This window comes from Terrapene carolina, unplaced genomic scaffold (assembly GCF_002925995.2).
Source record: "Terrapene carolina triunguis isolate 2854851 unplaced genomic scaffold, T_m_triunguis-2.0 Scaffold84, whole genome shotgun sequence".
In the NCBI taxonomy this organism is placed as follows: Eukaryota; Metazoa; Chordata; order Testudines; family Emydidae; genus Terrapene; species Terrapene triunguis.
The window spans coordinates 9,075,690-9,100,833 of record NW_020664435.1 but is presented as its reverse complement, the minus strand read 5'-3'; the positions used below and the strand labels follow the sequence as shown (position 1 = coordinate 9,100,833).

At 38.7% G+C, this 25,144-nt stretch overlaps 1 protein-coding gene across 2 annotated transcripts in view; it reads right to left on the bottom strand.

The window, feature by feature from the left end:
- Nucleotides 1-25,144, bottom strand: part of ZNF385D (zinc finger protein 385D) — a 351,705-nt gene that overhangs the window by 10,508 nt on the left and 316,053 nt on the right. For both annotated transcript variants that reach the window (XM_024197375.1, XM_024197374.1), the window contains exon 5: nucleotides 738-968. In XM_024197375.1, the coding sequence (XP_024053143.1) occupies nucleotides 738-968 (231 nt within the window). The remainder of the gene's footprint in view (nucleotides 1-737; nucleotides 969-25,144) is intronic.

Sequence of the window (25,144 nt, the reverse complement as noted above, 5' to 3'; positions counted from 1 at the left end):
GATGGCCTGTCTACACCAGGGCTCTCCAACACTACTAACACCAGTGGCAAGAAAGTGTTACATCTAGGGGAAAAACAGTCACTAGTTGCCAAGCAGTAGCCATCATCAGCCAATTAGTGCAGGGATTATTTTTTTTATTCCGTATGGTTTCCCAAAATTATTGTTCAGCAAGATATTTGATCTCTGAGCTTTGTATTTTGACTGGCTGATGTCCTCTATTTCAGAATAACTTGTTATATTTTATACCAAACTATTCTCTTTGCTATTTGACAAAATGAAAGTATGCAAATTCTGAGCACCAAAGGTAAGAACAGCCATACTGGATCAGACCAATGGTCCAGCTAACCCAGTATCCTGTCTTCTGACAGTGGCAAGTGCTAGATGCTTCAGAGGGAATGAACAGAACAGGGCAATTATCAAGTGATCCATGCCCTGTCGTCCAGTTCCAGCTTCTGGCAGTCAGAGTAACAGAGTATAAGCTGTTACTTAGCACCATAATGTTTGGAAGCAACGAAAAGTGAAATGTAAGAAAACTGGTAACTTGCAGGCACTAGACTTCCTTTTTTCCCCTTACGAAAGACTCTTTGCTTGTCATTTTTATTCTTTAATAGTTAATGAATTCCATGTAATTGCCAGTTTTCTGCCACCTCTTTGTCCCCTGCTGCAAGAGATCTAATCTATTCAGAGGAAGATAATTGCAGAGCTCTTGAGACAGAAAAGAAATTGCTACATCTCACCACTGTTGTGCGCCTCCAGCTGCGAGGTGGAGTTGACAGCAACCTTGCATAGTGAACAGTAAAGCAGCCTTTTTGCCTTTTCTTCCTCAGTCTCCACGGAAGGGCATGTGTTGCTGCTAGTGGCTGTGGTGGGGATTTTTTCCACTTTAGAGGTGATCTCAGTTGTCAGAACACTGCTTTTCCGAATTTCCACTGTTGGTGTTGATATTGCTGGTGTCCCTGTGGTAAGGTCTGCAGTCAAAATAAGGAGGAGATGGAAACAAAATGAACGTACTGACCTTTTTCACTGGGCATGTTAATATTGCAGCTACAAAGAGACGCGTAATATTTCGGCAAAACTTTGACTACTGATAATCAACTGAATCTGACCTTTTTCTTATTACTAGAATACATTTGCAAAATACAGTGCTATATTGAAACACCACAGATACTGTGCCCTTTTATAATATAAACACTTACGACATACAAATTTCTTAAACTGAAAAGGCATATTATACCATTGACACCATTCCTTTACAAATGCAGGATAATCCCTTAAAAGAGGTCATATCATTGATTAGTAAATTAGGCAGTTAATATTTGTACACAGTCCTTTGAGCTTGATAAAGTGCCATAACTGCTATGTATTATCTGATTTTTAATCTTTTAATGTTCTGTACTATTTTTAAAAATGTGTGGTTCTGAAATGAGTCAGATAAAGACAAAACATTAAATTGATATTACTCTTGATCTTAGCCAAAGATAATAGATTAATAACAGTCATTACTTACAGGGCTTTATATTTTTCATAGAGCTGTAGAAACACACTCAATTTGTTTAGAAAAAATGTGTATATAACTATCATACACAACGTGACACATATATTTTTAATTATTTAGAAATTTCCCATATAAAGAATCACCTATCCTCACCTAGAGACTCCTTTCCCTAAATTACAAATACAATAAACTAAAATTAAAGATACAATCAATATATATTCTGTAGACATCATTATAATAATGAAATAAAACTCAATTATAGTATTTTGTGATGGCATCAGAATGCAGAGATGTGTGGATTTATATTTTTCCTTTACTTGTATATTTTTGAAGACTATCACAAGAAAAAATGTATTTATTAAAATCATATACAAAGTGTCCATACAACCGCCTGTATATTTATTTTTTACAATAAGATTCTGAGTGTTATTGAAACAATTGCAGGAGTAAACGATGGCAGATAATGTTTAAAAAACCTAGACTTTGATTTACAAATTATTATAGCAAGTGAGATGGTAGAATTGTGACATTAGAGATAGCCCAGCCAATCAGAACACAGTTTACTTTAGTCCATTTGCAGTCCTAAGGGTTAAAATACTGTAAAAGGTGGGATTTTTTATTTACATTCTGAAATAGTTATTTTGTGACTGTGATTTTACGGTTTTAAAATATAACCCGATTACATCCTACTGTTGCCATGAAAAAAGCCCTCCAATTACATCCAAGCCATGAAATACTGTATAACTTTGGTAACAAACTTGTTATTATAATATATAAGACCTAAGGATCAAGCTGGACCGCAAACAAGAAATGACATTGAAGTAAAATATGGTGGCAAAACAAGGCAATGCCATTTGTAGATTGCATAACAGATCATGGAACAGGGAGACGCTAGTTCCTCTCCATGGCCTTGAATCAGAAAAACACATCAGTATGTGCTTAACGTCAGTAGAACTCAAATGTGTGCTTAAAATTAAATTTGTGCTTAAGTGCTTTCCTGAAGAGGCATGGTTGCTGAATTGGAGCCCAATAGTCAGACTTAGCCATATTTACTCATTTTGGGTAGCACCTTCCTCCATTAGAAGCCCTTTTGACTTTATTGAGACTACTCCTGGAATAAAGGTACTACCCAGCATGAGTAAGGATGGCAGAATCTGGCCAGATATATCCATGGTGCAACTGTGCTTAAAATACTGTGTTTAGTTTAGGGTCCCTCACACACCTGAAATGCATCAACAAATTATAGTGAATTTAAAGAAGAGCAAAAAATATATATGATTATGGGGGTAAAGAGACTGATTTATGAGAAAACATGTAAAAAACAACCTTGGCAACACAAAAACTAATTGAATGATAATGGTCAATGAGTATTTTAACAACAGAAACACAAACACAAGGGAGGAATGGTTAAGGATGGTGTGAGTATGTCAGAGGTGAACGTGTGTCAGTATGGCATACCAGTAAGAAGTGGCCGCCGGTACGGGCCCGTACACAGCCGACATTAAAGCGCTAATGTTGCTGCCCCTTTTGCCACTCCGAGGGCTACCGAGGTGGTGGGGGTGGGGCAAAAGGAGCAGCTGCCCCGGGGCCCAGTGATTTAAAAGGGCCCGGGGCTCCCGGCCGCCGCCGCAACTACTGCAGCAGCGACCGGAGCCCCAGGCCCTTTAAATCACCACCGGAGCCCTGGGTGGCACAGGCTGGCCAGTGCGGAAGGGCTGGCTGGGGGAGGCTGACCACCAGCCCCGACCTTTCCACCTGAGGCCCTGCCCCTTCTGGGAGCCCAGAGTGGGCCCCCGTACCGGTAAGACTTTTATGTTACTTTCACCCCTGGAGGACGTATTAACATGTGTCATGGAATGAAACAGACTACACTTCAAGAAAATGTCCTCAGTAAGGATATTGAGCCAGGGGGTTAGTTTTGCAAGGGACAGGCATTATCTCTTGGGATTTTTAAAACTAGACTGAATAAAGATGTATTGTATGGGACACTCGTGCATTAGCAATGTAGTGGACTTGACGGTCATTTTCATCTGTAATCTCTATGAATTTATTAATCTTCTCTCCTTTCTCCTTTTTGGATTTTTATTCTTATAGTTTCAACATGATTAAAGTGTAAGTCACCTGTCCATGCAGGGAGACAATCAAATTTAACAACACTAGAGTTGAAACAAAAATTTGCCTTTAGAGGCAGGAGATATAATCATACAGTATAATGAGAGCAGTCACTCTCGTAGTCCCAGAGAAGGCACAGGGAGTGGAGAGAGTAAATAGCCTCCTCTTGTCTTAAAGCTTTCTCCTTTCTTCTTACCTTCTTCTACTTCTTTAATTCATTGTGTTAATGTGGCTTAATGTTTTCAAATTTTACTTCATATTAGAAGTAAGATTTTAAAATGCTAAGTACCAAAAATTAATCGCACTGTTAAACAACAATAGAATACCATTTATTTTAAATAATTTTGGATGTTTACTACATTTTCAAATATATTAATTTCAATTACAACCCAGAACACAAAGTGTACAGTGCTCACTTTATATTTATTTTTATTACAAATATTTGCACTGTAAAAAACAAAAAAAAATTATTTTTCAATTCACCTAATACAAGTCCTGTAGTGCAATCTCTTTATCATGAAAGTTGAACTTACAAATGTAGAATTATGTACAAAAAAACTGCATTAAAAATAAAACAATGTAAAACTTTAGAGCCTACAAGTCCAGTCAGTCCTACTTATTGGTCAGCCAGTCACTCAGACAACCAAGGTTGGTTACAATTTGCAAGAGATAATGCTGCCTGCTTCTTGTTTACAATGTCACCTGAAAGTGAGAACAGGCATTCACATGGCACTGTTGTAACTGGCATTGCAAAATATTTACGTGCCAGATGCACTAAAGATTTATATGTCCCTTCATGCTTCAACCACCATTCCAGAGGCCATGCATCCATGCTGCTGCTGGGTTCTGCTTGATAACGATCCAAAGCAGTACAGACTGACGCATGTTGATTTTCATCATCTGAGACAGATGCCACCCGCAGAAAGTTGATTTTCTTTTTTGGTGGTTCGGGTTCTGTAGTTTCCGCATCAGAGTGTTGCTCTTTTAAGGCTTCTAAAAGCATGCTCCACACCTCGTCCTTCTCAGATTTTGGACAGCACTTCAGATTCTTAAACCTTGGGTCGAGTGCTGTAGCTATTTTTAGAAATCTCACATCAGTATATTATATCATAGTGCATATTACATGTAGTTCCATTTCAGGAGCCGTTCCCATATTTGTAAACAATGACACAAGCGGTTTGGCTCTTTTGCATACCTTTAGTTTAATTATGGGTAAGGTCCGAAAGGTGCAAAGTTTTGGTTACGTATATCGCATTCCAACTGGGTATTCAAAGGTTATTTGAACGTCTTAGGTCTAGTCAGTAGGCTGTAAAAATTTCAGAAGCAGGCTATAGTTTCAGTCAGGCCAGAAATAAATCTAAAATAGTCTTACTCATAGCATAGTATCTCTGCTTTTATATGGATACAGGATGCTTTTATAGGGTTACATTGAGACCTCCATTATAGTTTCTGTTTTCAAATGTAAAGATGAATATTTTTGGAATGTTTGAATAAAATCTATTTGCCCATTTTTGTGCTATTAAAGGGTGATGAAAGTTACCTTTTTTTCTGCTGTAAATGTTTGTTGTGGTGGTGGTGGTGTGTGCTAGCTTTGTTTTGGAGGTTTTTACACATATTCAAGTTAACTGAAAAAAATGGCTCAACTACAAAAGTTGAAGCTTTTCAGATCAAGTTAAAAAAATCAAAATGGATTGTACTTTTTTTTTAAAGAAAAGTGTTTTGCAAATTGTTACTATGTTACTCTATTTATGGAATTATGGAACAGGGTAAATATATATTTCACTATGTTTATCACTACATATTGACCTACATACTGTAGAAGTAGTTGCTATTTTAATGCTGCTCATGCAACTATTGAAGTACACATATACATGAATGTCAATGAAGTCAACAGAAAGACTCCCATTCACTTCGAAAGTCTTGAGATCAGGCTCTCAATCCCATTCCTTTCCTTCTTACATAAGAGAAATTAACTAAACAATCCTCAATTCATGTAACAGTAAGGTTACATTTTTAAAAGCTGAAATATCAAGAAATGCAAATGTTAAGGTTCTAGTTGCCACCTTACATTGCTTATATGGCACATTTTGTTGGACTAATTATCCTGTTACTTGTGAACTTTAATATACAATGGGTGCAATTTTGTGCTCAGTAATGCAATCACAGCTCTAATTAACTTAAATGGAAGCTGAACAAATATATCAGGAAGCAAAATTGGGTCTTATGTGTGCATTGTGACATGTTAAGATTAATATAAATTTAGACAGATCCTGCGAAGCCTTACTATCCAGTGGAGGCTTTTTGTTTTCTTTTTAAGTGAGCGTAGTTACATTGACATCAATCGGACTATGGCCGGCAGCAAGCAATACTCCGTTTTCACAGTTGTAAGGATTAGGCCCTTACATTTTGCATTTTCTGACTCTAAAGTGTTTAAAATATTTAAAACCTTAATATTATAGCTGTGAATGTAACTATGATATTTTTTGGAAAAATATGTGTGTGTCTGCTCATTCCCCCGTCCTGCAGACTCATATTTTAACCAAGGACACTGCAATGTGCACATCAATTCCAAAGGATAACAAGCAGGGAGAGAAGTGGAGGGGTGACTTCCCTCTTATATTAAATGGGAAAACTCAGAAATGAGCTGTTCAAAAGAAAAAGGATGAGAGTGAAGAAAAGGAGCAGAAAGTGAAGCATGCAACTTCTCATGTCACAATTTTCTCCATTCATAACCTTTTTTTGGTGCCTCTTATTGCATAGGTAAAACAGGTGCTACTGGCCTCAGAGATCTCAATGTATGGGGTGTATATATATATTTCCTCTATACATGCTCTCTCGTTAATATTTCCAGAAAATCAATATAAAAACTTCTTGGGTTTGTAAAGTGGATACTCTAAACATCTGTGACATATTATGGTACTGCTTTTCTGGGATTGGAAAAGAGCACCTGGAAGAGCACAATTTTATGGACAGATCCAAAAAAGACCGTGTTCATATTTTTCTTGGGAAATGCATGGGTGTCTAAAATACATAGTTTTCTTTTGAAATAGCCTTGGTAACTTGCTTAAAAATATTAGTGCTAAGCAAGGTAGCTGGTGTCATATCCTATGACACAGGATTTTACTTCTCCTTAAGCACATTAAGTTGATGCCCAAACCCAATATCATCTAGGGAAAAAATGTTCTGCTTAGACCAAGACCGGGACAATGTATTATGCTACATGCCTTAACACTTGGCTGATATGAGAGCTGCCATATTTTTTTTTTAAATTTCACCACTGAATAATTATACTCATGTGGGTGACCTCGCTAGGTAAGACATGTTACAGGATGCAGTTCTTTTGAGAATGGTATTACATCCTGACTCTTAGGAGTGCTTAGAACTTATATAATATGCTGTATTTTGGTGGTATCTATGGGAGATATAGGTGATGAATATTTACCAGCCTGTTCATCCTTCAAGTGTTGATGTTGTCTTTCCTTCTATTGATACTACTGCAGCAAAATTATTCTAATTAGAAACTATTCTCATCAATGCTTCCCACTACTTTAAAACTTTAGTTTCTTCCTTCCAAAACTGTGAAACAGTAGTACTAGGCAATGCTTTTTATTGGTTTAAAAGTCAGATACATCATATAGTACAGGGGTCGGCAACCTTTCAGAAGTGGTGTGCCGAGTCTTCATTTATTCACTCTAATTTAAGGTTTCGCGTGCCAGTAATACATTTTAACGTTTATAGAAGGTCTCTTTCTATAACATATAACTAAACTATTGTATGTAAAGTACATAAGGTTTTCAAAATGTTTAAGAAGCTTCATTTAAAATTAAATTAAAATGCAGAGCCCCCCGGACCAGTGACCAGGACCCGGGCAGTGTGAGTACCACTGAAAATCAGCTCACGTGCCGCCTTTGGCACGTGTGCCATAGGTTGCCTACCCCTGATATAGTAGGAGAAAAAACAAAACTTACATAGAACAACATTTCTTAAGGCATATTCCGTGCATGGGAAATGCTTCAGGGAATGGATGATAAAAAGCATAAATCATAGAATCATAGAAGATTAGGGTTGGAAGAGACCTCAGGAGGTCATCTAGTCCAACCCCCTGTTCAAAGCAGGACTAACCCTTACTAAATCATCCCAGCCAGGGCTTTGTCAAGCCGGGCCTTAAAAACCTCTAAGGATGGAGATTCCACCACCTTCCCAGGTAACTCATTGCAGTGCTTCACCACCCTCCTAGTGAAATATCTAGTTTTAACTCTGTGTGAATATCTGACCTCCTATATGTTTTTTTATTTGCATTTCACCACATAATTAGCTTGAAGTGAAAAAGGAAATACTGTCAATTCTTATTCTATTTGAGTTCTTTTTAATATATATTCTTCAAAGCAAGAACCTATACACACATTTAACTAAATAAGCCAAATGCCACCAGCATGTTATGTGACAGATAGCAAACACTAATGTGCACTCCATATATCTTACTTATACACCTTTCAATAAGTTGCCCTCTTATAACCACATACATTCCATTTATACAGTTTTATTAATAATGTGAAAACCAATAAAAGGGAAAACTATTCAAAGTACACTTTAGTTCACAGTCAAAAGTCATGCAAAGTCTAAAGCTATAAAGACAACTTTACTCATGTAGACTTTAGAATTGTCTGTAAAGGATTAAGGTAGAAACATACTAAAATCTGTCAAATCAGTTTAAAAAGAGGAAACTAAAATCCCCTTCTCACCATTCTTCCAAGTTAACCAATATTCAGATCTTTGAATATATTAAGTTTCTGCTCTCTGCATGCAAATTGGTGCCCTCAATACAGGGAGCTGCATTAAACGTATAAAGGATTTTAAACACCAGCAATCAGTCATTTTAATTGACAATTGCTTGAAGACCGAATCAGCATCTATTAACAATGTATTATGACAACCCTTTAAGAGCTATTTCAATAATATATAACCTAAAATCAAGCCTGAAATTCATTCAAAGTGCAAACGTGAAAGAATTGTTTCTGGTGACGCTGGCTTGCAGCGCTGTGCTATTTTCATACCAATGCCTGCAGAAAATATTCATTATTGCAACTGTCACTGTTTGGCTTTGGCATAGAAAGAGATTACTAATATTGTGCAGAATAGGACGTCAGCAGCAAATAAAAGGAAACACTTCAGGTTTCACAATGGACTGATGGACTCATGTTAATACAGTAATAGTGTAAGTACTTAGAAAAATCTATAAAAGACAAGACCTGAGCACTGGAAAAATCAAAGATTTATTTTCATAATAAAAACAAAACCAGAGAATACATAAAAGCATCTGTGAGTATGAATTTATTCCATAAGGCACAGACCTCATAATTCAAGTGAGAAACCACAAGTGAGTTATTAAGATCCTTTTAAGTAAGCAGGATTAATTTTATATCCCAAATAAGCACCTCATGAATTTTCTTTAGATTAAGGACACAGAAATTATAGTTAGTTCATTTCCCCCCCTGCTCTCTGGGAATGTGATTCTCACCCATCAGTTCTTACTACTAAACCTAAGAGTCTTTCATTCTTAAACTGTACGTACACTCCCACACCCACACCCCCGAGGAAGGTGTTCTTTGGTTTAAAACAAATCATAACTGTTAATGAGCTTAATTTTTCTCCCACAGTCTCAGACGGCATGGATGTTAAATATCCAATTTAATGTGTTCATATAAACCAAAACAAGCTCCCATTTAAGTCAGTGGAAATTTTGCCATTGATTTCAATGGGTTGAGGATTTGGCCCAATATACTGTACATAAAAATATTTTAAAGCTAAAAGTAATTCTATATTCATTAATTTAGTGCATCATAATAACTAGAAGTATTACAGTGCTTACATTCCGCTACTTCAGAAGTTATTGATTCCATCGCTGGTTTCATTTTATCTGAAACTCGTCTTGTAGCAGACTGCTTATGGTGCTTGAGACCAGGATTTCAAGAGGAGACTGGGGAGTTCGTTGTCCAGACCCCAGTGAAATTCAATGGGACTTAACTTGGTTGCTTTGAAAATCCCATTCTTAGTGTACTCTCTAGTAGTTATATTCATTTATGAGATACTATTTGCATCTATTAATGCAACAGAAAAGTATATTAAAACAAAACTGCCTTCTCACAAACATAAGTAGGCTAACATTTTCAAACTTGGGTGACTTCACTGAAACTACTCACAAGCTTAAAGTTAAGTATGTGCTTCACTGGATCAGGGCGTTCAATAAATAGTCCGGTTTTCAAAGTTGCTGACCCCTGCAGCTCCCATTTCTTTCAACTCGAACTTGTTGGGAGCTGTGGGTGATCATCACCATCTCTGAAAATCAGGATATTTGTCCCTATGACTAAAAATGGATTTAGAGGCCTAATTTTTGCACCCAAGTTTGAACATTTTGGCCCCAAATGCTTACACACAACCACACCCACAGTCTTGTAGTATAGTGTTGTGACAGAATACACCCGTGTTCACACCCTACACACTATTGTAATAATCTTTCTACAAAGTATGCCTTGAGAGGCATCATTTGAAAACTCATAATTTGCTGGTCAATATTGTCCTGGTAAAACATGTATGGCAACATTGTATGTGAAGTTATAAGATTCCCCTATATGATGTTATTAACATGTTTCAACCCAGTCCTGTCCAGGCAGAAATCAGGACTGTCCTAAACAAAGGAATGTGTGCTCTGCTTAATTTGCATTTAAACAGTAAAGAGAATCATCAATCAGGAAGGGAAATAAAGAAAGTTCAAACAGGTGGAAAAAACCCAGCAGCGAATATCCTTCTTTGGCTGGAAATGTTTTTCAACACAGGGACTGAAAATATAAAATGGAGGGACAAACACCCCAAAGGATTCCCCCACCTCTCTCCCTGCCTATTGCTTTTACTGCACCTGAAGAGACAAAGGAAGCAGTCGTTGGACTCTGGAGGAGGGGTCCTGACCTGAAGAGTTTGGTCAGTAAGACTGCTGACAGAATGTGGTGAGAAAACTTTGCTTTGAATCTAATAGAGTTGGTTAAGTTAAGCATCAGTGTTTTATCTTTATTTTTCTTGTAACCCTTTATGACTTTTATGCCTCATTACTTGTACTCACTTTAAATATCTCTCTTTGTAATTAATAAATGTATTTTTTGTTTTACCAAATCCAGTGTTTTTAAGTTGAAGTGCCTGGGTAACTCCATTTGGGGTAACAAGTTGTGTGCATATTATTCCCTTAAAGGAATAATGGACTTAATATAGTCATACTGTCCAGGAGAGGGCTGGGCAGTACAAGACATACATTTCTGAGGGAGTGGGACTGGTAGTGTATTGGGGGTCACCCTGTGGTAATTTTTATAGCTGGTAAAAGCCCAGGTGTTGCTGGCTAGCTGCAGCACACACAGAAACATAGATGGGAGTGACTTATGTGTTGAAGACTGAGCAGCAACACATTGTAAAGGGCAGCCCAGGTTGCAGGGTAGGGGTGACACAGCTCCTCTTTAGTCAGGTCTGTACCCTGTATGTCACAAATGTTATAGAATCTCTAGTTGCTGTTTCACAATTAGGGCTGAGATGCGTTTTGCACTTAAAGCAGGGATTCACTCACTTTCCTACGTATGAAGAATGCAGTCTAACCGCCCCTTGACAAATACACTCACTCTTCAAGTAAAGAATAATTTTTCTGAGAAGTTAGGCATTTTTCTGAGAAGAATTAGGCATGTACTTCTGTTAAGTATCACCAACTATTGACTTATATGATATTTAAAAACATTAAAGTGATATTGTACATGATGGAGGCTATTGAATCTGCCATAATGTAAGAGGTCAGCACTCTGGACAAAAAACGGAACTATTTCTATTGAAACCAGCACAGCATTTGAAGATCACTACTGAGGTGATTCTTCTGGCTTCACTTTTAATCACTGGGCATTCTCCCCACTTCACTGAAGCCCTGATAAAGCTCCATTATGCCTACACTTGTTTTCTTCCCTTTGTTGAGGCCTGCATCGTGGCTACCATCCTTCAGCCTGAGGTGAATAAGGTGTGGCTTTTGTTGGAACCCCTGAACACTACTCCCTAGACAGATGGAAGGAACACTGTTGAGACTTAAGCAGGGGGTTGGACTAGATGATCTTCTGAGGTCCCTTCCAACCCTGATATTGTATGATGGTCTAGCAAGTTAAAGCTTGAGCCAATGCCCAGTAGAGTCAATGGAAAGATTCTCAATTTTAAATAGGGGGGAGGGATAGCTCAGTGGTTTGAGCATTGGCATGCTAAACCCAGGATTGTGAGTTCAATTCTTGAGGGGGCCATTTAGGGAACTGGGGTAAAAATCTGTCTGGGGATTGGTCCTGCTTTGAGCAGGGGGTTGGACTAGATTTTGAATAAAATCTATATTACATTTTTACCATCAGTCCCTTCAGTTTAATGCATAGGTCACCAATCTTGAGAAGGATTAACCACAAAAAAGGGAGGACTACATTCCTGCCGAGGTTTATTGAATGGAGCTGGCAGTAACCACAACAGGTGGGGGTAAAAAGGCATAGGGCAAGGAGCAAGAGAGGAAAGTGTGAGACACTGTCTGAATTTTGGAACTTTCTGATAAATGTTGCTTACAAAACAGACAAAAGGAAAAGGAGAGGAAGAAGGAGAGAGATGGGGGAGGAGAATCAATTTATTCTCAAGATATTTTAAGTAATTCCTGGTTGTGAGTAGATTTGGGAGCTGTCCTTTCAGGCCTATCACACAGATTTCTCATCTGTGAGGCAGAAGAAAATCTGCTTTCAGAAACTATGAATGAAAGGGTCTCTGCTCAAGGAGCTTTAGGGAAAAAAAGTGTTGCTAGCTGAAGCTACTGTTGCCATTTAATTAATGAGACTTCTGTAGTGAAAAATTCAATTTAAAACCAGGACAAAGGACAAAGAGTTAGCTTAAAGGGTGGAGTTTACAATCAAGCGTAGAGAGGATTTTGTGATTGTAGTTTTGGCTGACCTGCTAAAATAACATTTGGACTCTGACTCTGACTTCAAGGTTAAGCATAAGGTTAAGTATAAGGTTTAATTTCTGTAGCTACATTGCTATTTTGGAGACTGCAGTGTAAGATTAATCATGTAAAACATAGCTTTGAAGAGAAGGCACAAAACCATCAAATTTATGTGAATGTTACATTACCCTGTATCTAGGATGCCCAAGCTTCACAACACCAAGGGCCACATCAGCAAACTGCCATGAGCCTAATAGCTGCATGTATTTTCTAGATACATTTCCATACTTTTAAATCAAAAGAAAAACAAGCATCATTGTACATTTATCTTAGAATCATAGAATCATAGAATATCAGGATTGGAATGGAGCTCCGGAGGTCATCTAGTCCAACTCCCTGCTCATTTATATATCTCATATATCTTCCACTATAAATGAATTGAAATTGCACGATGATTGATTTTCAGAGGGAACAGCACATTAAAGGGTTTGGACTGTTAAAGCCATTTGTTTCCATAGATTCATACCTACACACGGAGGCCAGATTGTATGAATTACATACAGACCCAGACTGAGGACAGTACAGAGTCACACTATCCCAGGGAGGGCTCAAAGAAGGATTGTAATTCAAGAGGCAAAATCCTACCCAGAATTCCATTCCTTCCAAGAGTTCCCTGGTGTGAAGTGAGGGCACATCCTGCACTGTCCCTTAGGCAGTGTACTGTCCAGTGCAGAGGGAAGTTGAGACAGCAGCTGGAGGTGGGTAGGTGGGACAATGGGAGAAAGCATGGAGTACACTGGCAGCAGTTTTCTGTGCTGCACTACAGAGGGTGGGATTTTGAAGTGAGGAAACAATTGGAGCAGCGGTAAGTAGGGAAAGCCCTCCCACCTAAGTACCGGTATATTTAGAATAGTCTGATGCATGTCACTACTGAATTTAGCAGAGCAATTTCTCAAGGGCAAAGAATAGAGAGTTCATTTGGGAAGTCCAATGAAATAATAAGGAGAAAGTAGGAAGTTAAATCTCAACTAACAGCAAAAGGTGGATATACTATTGTCGATATACTGCTGAAAGGACTGGCTTAAAAAGACTACTTTCCCATACAGTGCTGAACTATGGCTTTGCCACAAACCTCTTGAATGGGACAGTGCACAGTTCTGTGCCCCATGAGCAGGTCAGGAAGAAGAATCTGACTCAGTCAAAATGTGCCTCCCAGCTTTCTCCAGCTATGGGGATAAGTACCTGTACCAGCCCTATACCTGGCTCAGTGTCTGTCCCTCAGCACACACTGGCACAGCTGAACTGGCTGGTTCACTGGGGATGATGGCAGAGCAAGGGATCTGCCCACACTCTGCCCATCCATGGGCAAGCAAGCAGAAGCTACTTTCACTCACCTTACACTGATACCTGCAAAGCAGAAAGATGGCACAGGGGTGTATAAGGGACACATTATACACCTTGTGTAGGAACAAAAAATGGGCCCCAAACTGGGCCATAAGGCATTAGTGATTTCAAAACTAATTCTCAATAAAATAAACAAACACAACCACTGAAAACTTGACATTAGAGACATTTTTAAATGTGGGAATCTCAGAGCTGGGTAGCAGGGATTGAATAGCACTACAATGAGGTAGACCCATTTAAAAAGGAAAAAACACCTGGATGTGATGGGAAGGCACCAGAGGAGGAATCCTCTATATTGTCTATTTCAATCTTGCAAGGACAAGAAAAAGGGGGGGGAGAAACCCCATAATACTCCAAAAGTCCGGAGAAGTATTCATCAATGACAGAAAAGAGAAAAGAAATTGCTTTCATTAATCAAAAGTGAAATAAGAGAGGAAAGAATGAGTGAACTGAATTTCAATTTGCAAAAGCTCTCTCCATATTTTAAGAAGGGAGTTTATGCCTTTTTTCCATTTTTAACCAAGTCTAGAGTTTCACAATGTCCTCTTCTACACCCCATGTATGAACACTGAGTTCTACAACAGACTTATAATCCTAGAATTTAAAAATAGATTCAACTAACTACAAGCAGAACCTAGAATCTCAGAGAACTAACTTCTGACAACCCTCTTAAGTGCAATACCACATGGTATTCCCCCTGTACTTGGTCCAGGAATAATTAAAGTTATTCCCTCTACAAAAACTGACTTCCTATACAGGACAGCATCAGGCTAGTAAATCTGTTTTTGGCAACAAACTAATGTTGTTTCTATCATGAGAACGGTCAGAAGCTACATAAGCATCTGTTTTAACAGGATCATTTTCTTTATAGAAAGAAGAGGTGATAGAGAGCATTGAGAAGAATATGTGCATTCTTTCATACATTTGTCTTGGAGAGCACTCTAAGTAAAACATATAGCAGATTGATCCAGAGTGACATACTTACAGTTGTCCATTGGCACATAGGTGTTTGAAATTATACATGGAAGACTCCCAGATATTTGGTAGGTAAATTACACAGAGAATAGTTGGGGCAGGAGGGGAAGAGGTAATATCCTATTTTTACTGTAAATACTCAATGTGTCATTACTTTCACTTCCCAACAACTCTGAGTCCCTGTTGGATTGTTAACCCATCTCCACAGTTTGATAAGGAGCCTTTCCATTGGCACACTTGTCTCCACCTAATAGCTGTACATATTTTTGGTACTCCATTTAGAAAGTTCTGAAAATTGACTTTTATCTCACTCGTGGTACTGGTGAAGAAAGAGACTAAGGGTATGTCTACACTACCTGCCGGATCGGCGGGTAGCAATCGATCCAGCGGGGGTCGATTTATCACGTCTAGTCTAGACGCGATAAATCGATCCCTGAGCACTCTCCCGTCGACTCCTGTACTCCACTGCCACGAGAGGCGCAGGCAGAATCGACGGGGGAGCAGCAGCAGTCGACTCACTGTGGTGAAGACAGCACAGTAAATCGATCTAAGTACATCGACTTCATCTACATTATTCACGTAGCTGAAGTTGCATAACTTAGATCGATCCCTCCCTCCCCCAGTGTAGACCAGGCCTAAGTGACTTTGCAGATAGCTTGTGAGGAAAGCTTTTGCTATTAATATCTGTGCAGTTAATATGAAAATCTCTGCTGTGTGCTCTTACATCTCAAACAGGCTCCGGCCCAAGATTTTCAAAAGTGACGTGATTTTAGGTACCTCATATTTTAAGATGCCCAACTTGAGATGCCTTAAATGGGCCTGGTTCTCAGCTAATGCTAAGGAATTGCCCTCTGAAAATCTAGACCCCTTTCAGGTGCGTTAGCTGGATTTGAGATACCCAAAATTACTAGTGGGTTATAGCCTATGAAAGCTTATGCCAAAATAAATTTGTTAGTCTCTAAGGTGCTACAAGGACTCCTCGTTGTTTTTTCCAAAATCACTAATGACTTCTGCAAATATTAACCTCAGTTACTACAATCCTAGTTTCAAAAACCATGATTGATATGGACACAATTAATAAACAATTTACTATGTTCCTGATAAAATGATCAATCAATATTTATAAATATAAACAAAAAATGTCAAAAGAAAAAAATGTAGGGTGTAAAGTCAAGCATTTAAAAGCTAGGAAATACCAATTTTACAGTTTCTCATGCAACCTTAATCCCCCACTTTTTTCTCCCTACCCTCCCATCTGGCACAGTGCATCTATCCTGTGCCCTGAATGAGGCAGAGGTCCTCATCTGCACAAGGTGGACGGGGGGTGGAGGCAAATTAGAGTTGTGCAGGCAACCAAAAACTGGCATTTCCTAATTTTCAAGTGCTTGACCTTAAACCTAAATAACTTTCTTTCAACAATGTTTTTATTAGCAATTTCTAAGCGTTTTTATAAAAAAATAACTCACAACAAATTTTATTATACACAACCGTCATAATCCCCCTTACTGTACATCATAATCAGGCTTCAAACCCAGAACCTTTACCATGTCTGCACACCCTGCTAGCAATTCAGTTACCAGGTTAACTACAAGAATGGGCCACTAGGTCTAGGTGTGGTATGGCGGGGTGACTGTAACATAACCTGTCTCCCTCTTTCCAGACCCTGGGAACTGGAGAAATTCCTGACCCTGTGCTGCCCCCAGGTGGGGATGTGGGCCACATGCTGCGTCTTGTCTCCCACTCCTGACCAGAACTGCTCTGGCAGCTCCCACGTGTTCCCAGCAGAGAGGCTGCTACAGGTGTGGTGGTAGTGGTTCATCTTAGAATGTTCATGTGGTCAATTATTATATTGGCAGCTGACAACATTTTCTTGTGGCATTAAGATAAGAGAAGGGAAATAATGATTTTTAACAGTTTCTATCTCAGCAAAAGCAGAATGGTGTGTGTACATATATTTTACATGGCACTTAGCTCCATGCCAATTATAACAAAGGCCTGCTGCAAACAATTAAAGTATTAGACCACCTCAAAAAAGGTCACAACAATTTTTTATTTGAGTAAATGTTAGAGAACCTAAATATAGAGGGTGCTACCAACTCCCCTTATAATTAAGAAAAAGCAAAATCATATTATTTCATTCAATCAACTCAAAGATCAGATGGGGACTGGACCTTGAGAAAGAAATGACAGCTCACAGATAGCTTTGACAGAGAAAGAGAGCAGCTGAGTCTAAAGGAAAATCATCTTCATAGCAGCAGTTTATGCTTTCTGTCTTTTTCCTATGCAGCTAAGTTTACAAAATAGCTTTAGCAGCGCTTCTGAGGATCTTGAATGAAGCATTTAATGTTTGACTTGTTTTGGTTTTCTGGCATGCTTTCCCTTGTAAGCCGGTTGACATTAAACACCTATTTGATTTGGAAAATCAAGTGACTGACGTGGTTAATTTTGGGGAACGGTACTGATTATTAATGTCCGTGAGAAAGGTTCTGTCCTCTTGCTGAAGGCAGGTAGAAGCATTGCAAGTGGTGTAGCTGCCCAGCTGTTAGGCCTGGGCTAAATGAAGGCTGCAGTCTTTGCTCATAAGAGACAGCACAGATGGACATTTGAGGAAAACAATCATAAGGTAACAGGAACAATACAGCCACAAACTGCAAATTCTTCATGTTGCTTCTATAATAGCTTTTGGTCTTTTTACAATTTGTTCACTAGAAGAGGATATTAGTGAGTGTAATTACTGCTTTTTATTAATGTCAGTGGTAGACTCAAATTGGCATTCTCCACTTACACCACATTGTCCTTTATAAATGGTTCTTTTGCTGCACGCTTTCCCCAGTGGACATAATATAGTAGCAATACAAATGGTTTTTATACCTTACCCCTCTAAATTTGGCCTCACCCAATGTTAGAGAAACTACTCAGCCGACGAGATTGCATCCAATAAAGCCTACAGCTAATTTCCTATGTTAGGATTTTCCCCCTCTTTGGATAGTGACAGGTATTCAGACATAATTCAGCTTCTGGTCCTAAAAAATTGAGGAATTAAAAGGGCATTTTGGGAGTCTAACATACTATGCAGTTGGTTTCTTCACTTTCACTCTGTTCTCGCTCTCATACAGCATAACCAATAAAGGTATGTGAATCAGAATAAAAAAGTAGAGATACAAGTCCAGCCATTTAAAAGTTGTCCTCATTTTCAGCTCCTCAAAATGCAGCATTGTTATGAATAACTAAACGTATCTCTTCAAACATTCACGTTTACACACTGTCCTGGAAGATAGCGACAAAAGAGGCTTTCAGCCATGTAATCATCTCCTAATGAATACACAAGTTCAAAGTATCAAGTGGCTGCAACAATCAGATCACCATTCCACAGCCATGCCTTCCACCCAGCTGAGTACCAATTGATTTTTTTTAAAACCCTCATCCTCTTCATAATAAATAGTAATATTTTGCATTTCTACCATGCTTGCCATCAGACGGTGTCAAAATGTCATACAAATATCAATGAGTTAAGTTTCAGGGCAACCTGTGAGATACAGATAGGTATAGATTATCATCCTACTTTAAAGATGAGGAAGCTTAGGCATGGATGGGCTCACATTTACAAGAGTAGCTAATGATTTTGGGTGCTTAAATGGTTTTCAGAGGGTTTTCACGGGGTGGGTGCTCAGCATTCACTGAAAATCAGCCTCCTCCAATGTGTTTCAAGTTGGACACTCAATTCTAAGGTTCCCAACACCATTAGTCATTTTTGATAAATTAGGCCAGAGCTGAAATGTGTCCAAGGCCACAATATATATGGAACAAGTACCTATATCTTCTGTCTCCCAGTCCTCTGTTTCAACCACAAACCCATTTTCTCTCACTCTGCTTTGAAATCTCTCCTTCTTCCTCACAAACTTTTTACTTCTTTTCCTCTTCCCCATACACTTGATTTTGGAGGAGCGGCACTTTAAAGGAGAAGTAAATATACAGGGTCTGGATCACACCCCAATAAAGTCAAAAGAAGGACTCCCATTAAGTCTCTGTGATGCCAAATAAGTCACAATTTAGCTTAGGTACTAATATTTCCAATTCTTAGTGTTTATTCCCAATGCCCTTCCTTCAGCTAGTTTCGGGATGAGGACAGGGGATAAAACAAAGGGGAAGTCTTTTTAGCACTAGGTCATTTTTAGGTGCAATCATATACTCTGTGATGGGTGTTCACAGCCAACGTGCGCACATACGCATATGTAACTGTGCACTTAGATGCGCCTCATGCCACAGGACACCCAAAGTGTGCTTATACAGGATGGTGAACACACATTCTCTTTGCCATTCTTATGTGGCAGTATTAGGGCATTTCTTATGCCTTCTGCAGACTGCAGCCATTATGTAGTAAGCCATAAGCACGTGAAGAGGTTTGACATTCCTCTCAGTAGAGGGCAGTATTACTACATGCACAGGATTGCCAGAGGACAGGCTAATGTCATAAAGCACATTTTGGATATCACTGTACTATATGTTCTCCCTATTTGTTGTATCATCCCATTGCCTCTCATCATATACTTAGGTTATCAGTTCTTTGTGGCAGAGACCACATTCACATTGTGTGTGTGTGTGTGTGTGTGTGTGTGTACAGTACCTAACAATTTCCCAGTCCTTAACTGGGGTTTCTAGGCACTACCACAATGCACATAATTGCAGTCACTAGTACCAATCGGCTCTACACAACAATAGAACTGTTTCCCCTCTTTTTTCTTCTCCTTCTACTGTTTTAGGGCCCACTGAAATTAATGTAAAGACTCCCGCTGACTTGGATGATTAAAATATTCTTCAGAAAAACAATCAGCAGAAGCCCCAAAGTAGTTTTCTTAACACTTTTACTGGGTTGAAAAACCCAAATATTATATATTTGGTTCTAGATTTTTTTTAAATGGTGCTTTGGGCTTATACTGTTGCATCTGGCTTCAACGCACTTATGCATCTGCATAACTTTTAGCATGTGACTAGACCACTTTACTTTTACTAAGCTACTCATGTGCTCAAAGTTACATATGTTCTTAAATAACCCACTGAAGTGGAGCCCCGGATAGGAAGCTATGGGGATCTAAAATGGCTCTAAACAATATATATGTAGAAACTTAGAAATTACTTCTTTCCATAAGATGCTAAAGCATTATTTTTTGGAATATTTATATTATTATGAAGAACTATGATACAATGGAAAACACAAATGATTAAATCTACTTCTTGTTCTTCCCCAGCACCATAAATCAACTATCACAAACAAATAAACAACAAACATGAAATATTGTTCCAAGCTAAACAAAAGTAAGCTGGAAATCCCTTAGGAACAGGTTCTCTTGTTATTTTGACAATTCCAGTTCTGGTAGCCGCCCATAAAGAGGGCCAAAACAGAAACAATTGAATCAAACTTTTTAGACCTTGAACAGGTTTATCTGGCATCAGGGTTGTTTTTTGTTTTATCGGATTTAGTTTACCCCTCTTTAGCACAAGGAATGGCCAAGATTTTCAACGATAATTCAATTACATGTTAATGTGTCCTCAGACACTTTTGAAAACCAGACCACTAATTTAGGTGTCTAAACATGGAATGAGGAGCTTAACTTTAGGTACCCAATTTGGAAGATCTTAGACTATAGGTACAATATTACAACACATTGGGGGAACAGCAGCAGCTACAACATACTTCTATATTCTGTTCAGGTTCTTCTACAGCAGCATCCCCAGAGATATCTGGGCACCTATATAACCTTGAAAAAATTTTGCAGCACTAAATGCCACATTAGAAACTTGTCAGGAGCTCAAGAACAGCACCTCATTTGCACATAAATTTGCAAAGGAGTTGAATCAGCGATAAATGTGCACAGTTCTATGTATTTATTTGGAACACTCGAAGTGTACATGATACTTTACGAAATTCAGAATATGCTTTCAAGACTTTAGAGAAAAATAGTAAGATGACACTACTTCTCTGAAACAATTTTTTTTATGCATGACAGTCTCTGAGGTGACTATATACATTATGAAATGCAGGTTTGAAACTCTTGGGTAATGGTAGTGTTTTCATTTGTTCAGATTCAGATTTAAAAAAATGCTCTGTTCACAAATATAAGGACTTTGGAAGAGACTTACACAAATAGCAGCCCTCTGACATAACTGTAGGTATCTGTCATTTGGCAGGTGGCTACTGACATTGCTTAAGTTTCCTTCATAAAATTTGCCTGGAAAAATTCGGTGTACTTTGGCTTCAGCTTTATTTATTTGGAGAGGAGCACGGACTGAAAATTAACCAGCTAACAAAACTGAATGTCATTTTGTCCCTCTAAAAATCTCAGAGCCATTGATCAAATGAATCAGGAAGGCTCTTGATCTGTTAAGCATAGGAACACACTTATATTGCTTGAGGGTCGATTGGTCACACAGACGAGGAAACAGGAATGAAAACAAAGAAGGCCTGCATCAGCAAAAGCTTCAATTCTCTTGCCCCTTCCAATAAAGGCCCCCGCACTCCCTTCTCCTCCCTGGAAGACGCATACAAAGATCCTCATCTCCCCTCTACAGTTTAATATGTTCAAATATCTGAAAATCAATGTTTCACCAGCTGTTGAGAGTCAAGAAGCAGCATCAGACTATTAGTGAGTGATAGCTGCAGAATGTACCTTCTACCACTTTCCACAGCCAGCTGCTGTTGAAACTCCCAGATCTACAACAATGGTTCTCAACCTTTCCAGACTTCTGAACCCATTTCAAGAGTCTGATTTCAGCCCTGGGCAGTGCGGCTTGGGCTTTGGCTTAAGCACCGGGCGGCGGGGCTTGGCCTTGGGCTTCAGCATGTATCTCAACTTCGTGGGACCCGTGCTTGCCACCCCCGATGCCAGCCCTGCACTTGGGATCCCCTTAAATCCATCCTGTTACCCCCCAGCGGGTCGACACCCCCAGATTGAAAAACACTGATATGGTTCATAGAGCAGTATAAACAAGTCATTGTCTGTATAAAATGTTAGTTAGTACTGACTTTGCGAGTGCTTTTTACGTACCCTGTTGTAAAACTAGCCAAATGTCTAGATGAATTGACGTACTCGCTGGAAGACCTTTGTGTACCCACAGGGGTACACCTACTTCCCTGGTTGAGAACAAGTGTCTACAACACAGAAATCTGACCTCTTCCCTGTGCCTACTGCCACTAGTACTACTTCTCTGGAGACATATACTGTATAAGGGCAGAGTCAGCCCAAGGGCTATGTGTTATTCAGCACAAACCTAGTACAGCAGGTCTTTTCCATGTTTAATTTCTATGATATTCAACCACAATGGATAGGTACATTAACTACCTTTTAACTAGCTCTTCTGCTAAAATGAGGAGCAGTGACAAATTACCATCAATGGGCTAATATGTGTGAAGACACAGTGAGACAGTATTGCACCAGGTCCATTTGGAAGGTTTGTTTTGTAGCCATACGTGTTAATAATGTGATTTTTAAACATGAAAACTAAATTCTGCAGAAGTGGAGTGACCATCAGTGGACTACCATCATCTCAAGGAGCTAAAAGGGAGCTTGGAGACTACAGGTTGTGCCCCCATATTTTGTGTTATTTATAAACTCTTTTCTGCAATCTTTCCAACATAATTTTAATGCACCAAGCTACAAATCCTAAGTAAACGCTGCAAGAAATAAAATTAAAGTGAGCCCAGAACATCTTTGAATTTTTTTAACTCTTCTTTCTTTCCTCGTTTGTTTCCTGTTTTTATTCATCAGTCCTCAGCATACAGTAGGCATGATCTGACAATTCTCCAAACAACACTACATTTATGCTGTAATGTCACCTTTCAAAGACAGTAGAATAGTATGTCTTGGGATACTGGAAGAATTCCTAAACACAGTGTAAAGATAATGTATTTCCCAATTTTACATACCCTGTTTCCCCGAAAGTAAGACATCCCCCGAAAATAAGACCTACTTCCAGTTTTGCCTCTCGCTGTAATATAAGGCATCCCCCCGAAAATAAGACCTCCCCGATAATAAGGCCACCCCGGAATATAAGGCCCCGAAGCTCCAGGAAAAATAAGACCTCCCCTGAAAATAAGACCTAGCGCATCTTTGGGAGCAAAAATTAATATAAGACACTGTCTTATTTTCGGGGAAACAGGGTAATAGGACTGTATATCTATCAAGGTATTTTGGAGACACTGTGAATTCTGAGAGTGAAACTTCCAGAGGTTTGTTACTGTAACCAGACCGCCATGATAAAATTGCAGATTTAGTTTACTAGCAGTTCTATGGAGGTTTTTAAAATATACATGGGTTTTGTTTAGAGCTGCTGAAGACATACTAGCAATGGCAATAGTCAAATGAAGCCACTGAAAGGCAAATGCTCAAAATGTTTTCCTGTATGCTTTTCCCTTTTTTTTAAAGGAAGTAATGACTTTTGCTGAAATTTTTGCAGCCTATTCATTCCATTGCATGTGTTATGGTTTAGTTCTTACGCTCTCTACTTTTCTGCTTATTAGAAAAGTACATAATAAGCCTGACATAATAAGCCTTCACTCAGGCACTTGCAATCAGCTTATTATAAGCTTCCATATATAATAATCACCATTGTCTTCATCAAACTGTAACCTCTGTCTCTTTCTCTCATATTCTGCTGTTGACAGTTGGTTTAGCTGTGCCAAACAAGATAGATGGTGTGGATTAAAAAGAAAATTAAAACACTCTCCTCTTTGTTCTTTTGGGACTCCAGAGACATAGCGCATAATCACTAACGTTGCAGCCCCATATTAGGAAGGGTTATGACTGCAGGCAGGATTCTTTAATAAGTTGTCTTAAGCAGAATCTTAGACAACTTGCCTTGCTGTGGAAAAATCATGTATGTTGATTTCAACATTCAGCTCTCTCTTATCACACATCCTGCAACACACTTAGCATTTCCAGCTTCCTAGTAACCATTACAACAAGGTTTGTGAGCTTAGCTTTTCCTTTAGCCACAGCTATGGAAACATTGATATCGCTGTAAATCATGTGAACTTCCAAGCTGGTAACCGAGACATTCTAATGTTCAAATCTCAGTTTAGTCAACTGATCAGTGCATCTCTCCATGGAATTAACTTTTTTTTAGCTAATTCGGAAGAAAAAGAAAAAGAAAAAAAAAAGAATGGACTGGACTAGTGTCTTTCCTATTGTGACCTGAGGCTGTGGCAGTGGTTTCAAATGTGAGCTGATAGAGCAGAATTAAAAAGGAAAGGTAACAAGAGCAGGGATTGCAGATATAACCTAGACACAACAGATGTCAAGATTTCTGCAGATGGATAGAATGATCATCAATTCTTTTATCTAGAAATTACTTTTAAAGCAGTCCAACTGTGCAACTGCAGCAGTGCCAAATGAGATGATTTGGCCAAAGTTCTTCCTTTTGCTCTACAGGGACTCTAAACACATGGTTCTTAATGACTGACATTCCATCTACACTGCAAAAATCTACAGTTCCAGTTTCTTCACTGGAGGTAATTGGAACATAGTGCATTAAGTTTTATTCATTAGTTTGGGAGTGATCACTTTGGCACCAGCGTTTGTGAAGAATAACTATGAAAATACGTCTATTAGATTATTCAGAACAGATCGATCAATCACACACCACTTAAAATTATAGCTAATAAATCAGCAAACCAGATTGAAGGTTCCTCACTCCATCATATGTTTTCCAATGTGTCTTACTTTTAGTACTAGTAAAATCACATCAGTTTAGGTGATAATCATGTGTTAGTTGGTTTGTAGAATTTCTCTGATCAGCTACTGAAGGTTATATTAATTTCTTATCTTAAAACACTCACTGATTCATAGCAATAATAATCACATTTAGACTGGATTAACTTCACTGACTCCATTGGAAAAACAACAAGGAGTTCTTGTGGCACCTTAGAGCCCAACAAATTTATTTGGGCATACGTTTTTGTGGACTATAACCCACTTCATCAGATGCATGGAGTGAAAAATACAGTAAGCAGGTATAAATACACAGCACATGAAAAGATGAGAGTTGCCTTACCAAGTGGGAGGTCAGTGCTAACAAGGCCAATTCAATTAGGGTGGATGTGGCCCATTCCCAACAGTTGACAAGAAGGGGTGAGTATCAACAGAGGGAAAATTATTTTTTGTAGTGACCCAGCCACTCCC